Below are 7330 nucleotides of genomic sequence, written 5' to 3'. Positions count from 1 at the left end.
GCATTCCTTGTCGGAACCGGATGGCACCAGTGGTGGTGAGACCCTGGCATAAGAAAGTTTTAACCACGAGTCTCTTCAAGGCTAAAAATAACCAACTCTTTTCTTGCTGGTGAATTAATAGCCAGGTTATTTTTAATGCTTGAGAGGCTCAAATGACTGGTTGGCCTATTGAACACTGGAACAGGCTCAAGGTTATAAATTCACCTCTGACTTTTAGACTCAAGTAAACCATTCTCACTGGCAAAGAACAAAGCACTGTTTTAGGTTGTGAGTACTATGGGTGCATCTTGTTTTACCAGAGTTCCATGTTTGTGATTATGACCCAAGATGTGCACTCTGAAAATAGAAACCATGAGCCAGGCTTTATGACAGCTCAGAAGCTTGTGATGCACAAGTCAGGCATCTTCCCACCAACTGGAACGTCAGAGTACTGTTTTGTGGAACTCTGAAGTTCTTAGTTGGTTTTGTTTACATGATAGTTCCACATAGGACAGAAATATAGATCCACTAATTAAAATGAGGTTGCATCTGTTAAGACAGTCTCTTCTGCGCATAATGTCATGATGTGCTAGTCTGAACAGTTGGCTTCACCCTAATTTCTGGTGAAATCCCTTTTTTCCTTTAAAGTCTGTTTATTTATTAAACCAAAAATGTTAAATGAGAGATATGAAAGCCTTAGTACCACATTCTTAAAAGGAAGACTCCATTTCAGTAAATGCATTATTGGCCCGCCCTTTGGGGCACCTTGGGACAGGTCCACTAAAACAGTGGGCAGACATGTACACACATGGTGAGAGTGACCTGGTCCAGTCACTGAAAAATGTAAACTCCCTTCTTTTATTTTTGATTGCAGGTGGAAGTTAAGCCATATGTCTTGGATGATCAGCTGTGTGATGAATGTCAGGGGGCCCGTTGTGGGGGAAAGTTTGCTCCATTTTTCTGTGCTAATGTTACCTGTCTGCAGTATTACTGTGAATATTGCTGGGCTGCTATCCATTCTCGTGCTGGCAGGGAATTCCACAAGCCCCTGGTGAAGGAAGGTGGCGACCGCCCTCGGCATATTTCATTCCGCTGGAACTAAAGGATAACTACAGTGCTCATTTTCAGGCCTCAGAATAAGTGCACTCTTCTGTTAATTCTGACCCCTTCCTCGATCTCTTCACGCTGGCATGTCCTTTTGTAGCAGTCTGTAACTTAACAATAGTATAATGAAAAGAATGACCTATAATATAGGTGTTTTATAGATTCTTGTGTCACTGCAAACAATATGTATGAACTCCTTTTTCGTATTGCCATCATGTTGCGTGGAAGTTTTCTCCTCTTGTTTTGCTGGAGACCAAGAGGATTCAAACTTCCTGCAACATTTTCTTAGAGGAGAGAGAGAAATATTAAAAGAGAAATGAAACAATAGAGTATTTTGGTTTTTTAATTAAATTATTGTTAATAATATAACATATAAGAATACTTTTATTAAAATAACCATGCAACAATAACACTATCGGTCTATCCTGACACAGTTTTTCCCCCAGGGAAGTGCTTATGCCTTTCTCTTTGTTTTCTTCCATCTTTTTTGTCTCTCTCTTTTTTCCATCCCCTTTTTATTCTTTTAACAGCAATGGAGGAAGTTAACAATTATTAACAGGAAAGAGCATGTTAAAGCAAACAAATGCATGAGCAAGATTGAACAGCATTATAATTAATTTTAAGGGTATTGAGGCTGAATATAATTCTATTATGCCTCAAAGTTACTACCACATCAGAAGAAAAGTAGCAAAGTAGGCAGAGCTAGGTTTATTTTCTTTTAAACAATGTTTAAAATTCAGAATGTAAAAATTGGATAAATTTACTACTGAGGGGAGTGCACTTATTTATTTAAATTACTTTATCTGGTCACAGCCCCAGGAAACCTACCAAAGCTAGAATTAATGACAACTGGTGGGAAAACTAGCATTTCTTCTCCTGAAGAACAAATGTATAAATTTTATTTTTGATGTTTTATATATAAACTCTATATCCTAATTTACTAACACTCATCAGGTGTCAGCCTTTGCTCTCCATTTTGACGTTAAAAGAAACCAACAACAACAGATCTAGAGATACCTCAAAGATATAATTTTGGATTTTGTGTTACAGTAAACTTGTAGCCAAAACTGGAAGACACAACCAATGTACAAATTGGCTGCTGATTGGCTTACTTTTCGATTTAAAGTTACTTTTGGGTATCCTGTAATTTAGTTGTAACATAGAAAATGAAAAAAAACAATTTTTTTAAAGTTAAGTAGTTACAGAGTGTCTTGCACTGTTGAGCTAAGTAACTGTGTAAATCTGTGCAAAGGTACGTATGTTTATCTTACTCTTCCTATAAAATAAAATAACATTGCAGTTTCAGAACTTAGCATGGGACATAGTCAGTGTTTGAAGTGCCAACTTCATCAAGTAATGCATGCTTTCTTATAAATAAAATTCTAGCTTGGAAAGGCGTTATTATGTGTTGAACAGTATGCTTCAGGGGTAAATTTAAAATAGTCTCTTGAAGCCCTAGTCATGGAAGTAAATTTTATTTTAATTGACCTTCTCTTATTAAATGCCCTATCGACCGTTAAAAGGATTATTATCAGTGTGCAAAATATTGAAAAAAAAAATCTTATGGCAATCTTGCTAGTTATGCTACCTAACAGTACCATCTTGGATCCTTCAAAACCAAAGACTTGCCCAGCACTGCTGTGGAACCACCTGGCTGATGACCCCTACTGATTCTCTTTAGGAAAAGCAGTCCTTTATTTTTAATACAGGCTTTAATGAACTACACCTGTTAAGTTCCAAAGGTCAAAATGGAGGCATTTGCTGTCTAATAGTCAAACAGAAAGGGAGCTGCTTTTAAAGAATTCCCTGCAAATGGAAAGCAGTCATGCGGATGGAAGGTGCTCTTGCGTAGCTGGTCAGGGACTTTTTTTTTCTTTTCTCCTGAACTACATAATTCTAATTGGAATGTTCATTTGCCTCTTTTTATTCTTTTCACGCTTGTAGGTGGCTTGGGGTGTGCTATTGTGCTGTTCCTACTCAGTAAACAGGTGTGATGAGTTAACAAGAAATAACACTGTTTGAGAACTAGCTTTGAATAATAATTTGTCCCTTTGTACATGACCTGCTGAATTTCGGTACAGTGTTTTTGTAGCTAACTTATTTTGTCATGCACATAATGTATATTTGTTATGCACTACTTTTGTATATCTTGTTTTTCCAACAGTGAACATTTTTAGGCACACTTTTCACTGACGGGATATCTCTTTATGCAATACCTCAATTTTTCATATTGCAAAGAGTAGCTTTTTGTACTTTTATTACTGAGAGATCTTCATATACTTCATTTTTTAATATAAATAATTTTAATAAATTTTATTTTCTTATATTCTGCTTTTTATACATTTCAGTGCTCTGCATACATTTTAAATTATGAATGTTGTGCACTGGCAATGCTATTTTAGAGTCTGCAGAGAAGAGAAAGCATGTTGCTTAAACATCCTCCCCCAGCACCAGCTATTGGTGTACCTAGAATTTAAGAAATAGTCTATGTAAAGTCACAAATTAATGAAAAAAATTCGCATGAAAATGACAGATAACACTGTAGTTCCTAAAAAAGAAAATTAAATACATAAGCATAGGGTAGAAATTTAAAATAACGAAATTGTCTACAGCTTCTTACTAAGTTTTTAAAATTATTCATAAATCGCAGACATTTTTGGTGAATGTTTAGCCATTTTTAATATTAATAAATTGATGTTAAGTGTTTGATTCAGAGATGTCTGCTCTTTTAAATTATATATAAGAAGAAAAAAATAGCCTGCCGTGGGACAGGTGTGTAATGTTAGAATGCATGACTAATGTAAGAAATTGTTATTCTACTAATACTTACTTGTGATTGTGTGACAAGCGTGTTTACAGATTATTTGGTTACACTTCAATTTACAGGGCATAAAACAATGATTATCTATTACTCTGAACTTTATTGATTACATGTCCTTCAGATTACATGGGATTGTAGTTGGGAGTTACCATGTAACTCAAACATAATTAACATGTAATTAGTTTACAGATTTTAGGGTATCACTTCAATTTACCAAGCATGTAGTTCTAGCGCACTAGCATGGCACCAGCCATGTACTTACAATGTAGTTACAGAGTAATTACATGGTTATTTTTGCAATGTAAAATAAAGTGTTTCTGATTATTTTCTATGTAAAGGACCCCTCTCCCTTCCCCTCTGGCCCCCCGCTTTGGTATAATATATATACTTCTCCATACACAGACCTCTGCAGAATGCAAAATAAAACTTGCAGTGAATGAGTTTAGCATTTTATGAGAGTGCTGTTGGAAAGACTTGATAATTCACCCCTTTTGTTTTGAAGAGTTGAATCTTCTGTTAAAAGGTGATTTAAAACTTGAATGTGATGAATTGTGGCAAGTTAACTTCAAGTTATGTGCAATACTTATTTCAAACTTTTGAAAGATCTTTGCAGTGTAATTTTTGTTTTTAATTGCAGACATTTAAAAATGTCATTTTCTACTGTTAAGAGTAATCCTCTTTCTTGCTGGTGTTTCTAAAGAAAAGAATCAGAAATCAATCTTTCTACTAATGTAAATTTGAGATTATTTTTAAAAATGGAATAAAAGAGGTTTTGGTCATTTGCTTTATTTTATTATCTTATTTTAAAGCTACTGTGATTGATAGCATTGTAAGAATTGGGACAATATTGTATTCAACTGTTTTATTTTTTATATTTTTAAAATTTAAAGTATAATTAGTTTTTATAATTTTCATCAGATTTTTGTTATATTTTTTGGAAGTGAAACTTTTAGCAAGTGGGTGTCTAGTTTTTACTAATCCCTAATTTTTTTTCCAGTGTATTGCTCATATTATCAGAAGGAAAAGTTATTTAAGTATGTCAGTTAATTGTACTACTTGGCTGAATTTCCATATAGTTTTTACTGTGTATGGGGAGGTTGTAGTATTTATTATAGCATTTTAAATAAGGGTAATTCATTTTTTATTAAAGTCATTTTCACGTTAAGTTCCTATTTTTGTATGTTCTACTCTTAAGTTATATAACACAGTTCCTTTTTTAAAAGAGTTCATTTGTTGAAGTGCTAGTGGAAAATTAATGTTATTAAATAGTTTGCAAATGACTATTTATACCAGTATGCATATAATTTTTAAATATTTGTAATGTGAGATGTTGAATGAATAAAACTTTTAACTCAGATTTCTTTTAATATACTTATTTGTTTCATCATAAGCAGATTATGCAGCCATGGTTGGGAAAATACAACATTTAAGAAATAATTAGGAATGCCCTAATGTACTTGGGGCAAGGCAGAGACATTCAGACCTATGTGTGAGTGCTCATGGCAAGTGTGGATCGCTTATGGAAGCTTAGAAATGCTGCCGGGGTGTAGCGTTTTAGGCCGGCCCTGTGAGTTCAGTGCTGCTCTGCAGAGTCCTTGTTATTCATAGCCTTCAATATATGCCTGGTGCATTGGCCCAGGATCTGAGCAGTCAGTAGCCTGTTGAAGGCCAAATGTCCAATAAAAATAAAAGGACAAGTATTTATTCAGGAATGAAAGTCAGTAGCTGGGAGGTTTGATTGTGGTTCTTTGTCAATGGAAAGCCTCTATTTCTGATCACTCTTGACTTTCAACTCCCAGTTCCTCACCAGACCCTCATAAGTCACAAGATACGGCCTCTGGGATAATGATCTTAAAAGTATTATCTTTGATATGGTCCATTCATCACGTGGACTTCTGAGTACTGTGATGTGTTAATGTTTTATTTTAAAGGGCATTTTCAAACGTTTAGGAATTTATTATAACAAGTATAATACCCCAAAATATCCTGTATTGCAAAATTTAGTTTTCTGAGTTCAGTATTCTCAAGACTGGAAGAAGCAGTTGTTGGCCTGAGTCAAGCTATGAGATCTTCTGCTTCTAAGTTGTCTTTCCCAGAATGCCTTCCTTCTGATGGTAGGGACTCTTTAGGGTAAGGGCTTCCTTAGGGGAGGCACCAGGTCACAGAAGCAGCTCTGGCTGGGCAGCTTTCCCTTTCTCCTGTGCAGAACTTACTTCAGAGCTCAGGGAAGAGCGCTGAGGGCCTGGGAACACCAGAGCTGTGGGTGGCACTTGGCTGCTGCCTCCATAATAGCTTTAGGCATACTGGGATGGTTTTCGCATTTTAAGGAATAAAAAAGACATAAGTATATTTAGTTGTTTTAATTTTAGGAACTATTTTAGGCAAAAGATCAACCGTAAGTGATATGACAACTATCTTGAACTAATAAGTAGGTGGAATATGTCTGGGTTTTTTAAATCATAGAATGGTGAGTGGAAAAGGCATGAAAAGCTTCCTGGGCTGCATTTCTTCACATGGGAGAAAGCACCCCTCCTGGAGCCCACAATCCCATCTCCATTTCTCCTTTAGGGATTTTGGCATGCATGCACACACATGTCCCCAGTGTGTTTTTCAAGCCACCAAGTCTGGGATTCGAACCGTGCAGTTGGCCATGTGGGATCCAGCCACCTTAATGACCATGCCACCTGCTGGCCTCTCACCATTATTAACAATTGAATTATTTTATAACCTTTTTGGGTAATGGGTTTGTGTCCACACCCAGTTCAGAAAGTAAATAAAATAATTTTTTAATTAAGTTTGAAAAATATGCAAAGTCTGATAAATAGTCATGGCAGGTGAACAGACAGAGGCTCAGCAGTAAAATGCAATGCTCTGTGAGGCAATCCCACACGGGAAGGATCCCAGGTCAGGTCCAGAGACCTGACTGGTATGCTAGGAACATGCTTGGCACGATCCGGGGCTGGCTGAGGATGGGGTGGATTGTGGCATCAAGACCACATTGCAGGTGTTCTCTCGTGGAAGAGGGAAAGTCATGGGGAAAGTAAATTTATTATTTTAAAAATTAAATATTTTAAAAGTGTCAGTGAAGTTTTTTTCCTGCAGTTTATAAAGAAAGAATAATACATAGGGAACTTTATTATTTATTTCCCATGTTGTGAGCTTCAGAGGACAATAGTCCTCACAAAAAGGGGCAAAAAATTAAAAATTGAGCTGGCACAGTGGCTTATGCCTGTAATCTTGTTTACTCGGGAGGCTGAGGCAGAATTGTGAGCTGGAGACCAGCCCTGTCAACATAGCAAGACTATATCTCAAAAACATGCAAAGAGGGCCAGCAGGTGGCCTGGTGGTTAAGTGCTAGATCCCACATGGTAGACTCTATGGTTCAAGTCCTGGACCCAGAGCTTGAAAAAATACGCTGGGCACATG

The 7330-nt window shown here is 36.3% G+C and overlaps 1 protein-coding gene across 1 annotated transcript in view; it reads left to right on the top strand.

Annotated features, from left to right (window-relative positions):
- The window catches only part of CPEB4 (cytoplasmic polyadenylation element binding protein 4), a gene marked incomplete in the record, with an annotated part of 76718 nt that extends 71457 nt beyond the window's left edge, over positions 1-5261 (top strand). Inside the window, 1 exon segment of the mRNA XM_014591745.2 lies at positions 854-5261. Within this exon segment, the coding sequence (XP_014447231.1) occupies positions 854-1081 (228 nt within the window).
- Positions 5262-7330: the final 2069 nt, after the last annotated feature.

The sequence above is a fragment of the Tupaia chinensis genome, unplaced genomic scaffold (assembly GCF_000334495.1).
Source record: "Tupaia chinensis unplaced genomic scaffold, TupChi_1.0 Scaffold000612_1, whole genome shotgun sequence".
In the NCBI taxonomy this organism is placed as follows: Eukaryota; Metazoa; Chordata; class Mammalia; order Scandentia; family Tupaiidae; genus Tupaia; species Tupaia belangeri.
This window is presented reverse-complemented; position numbering and strand designations above follow the sequence as displayed.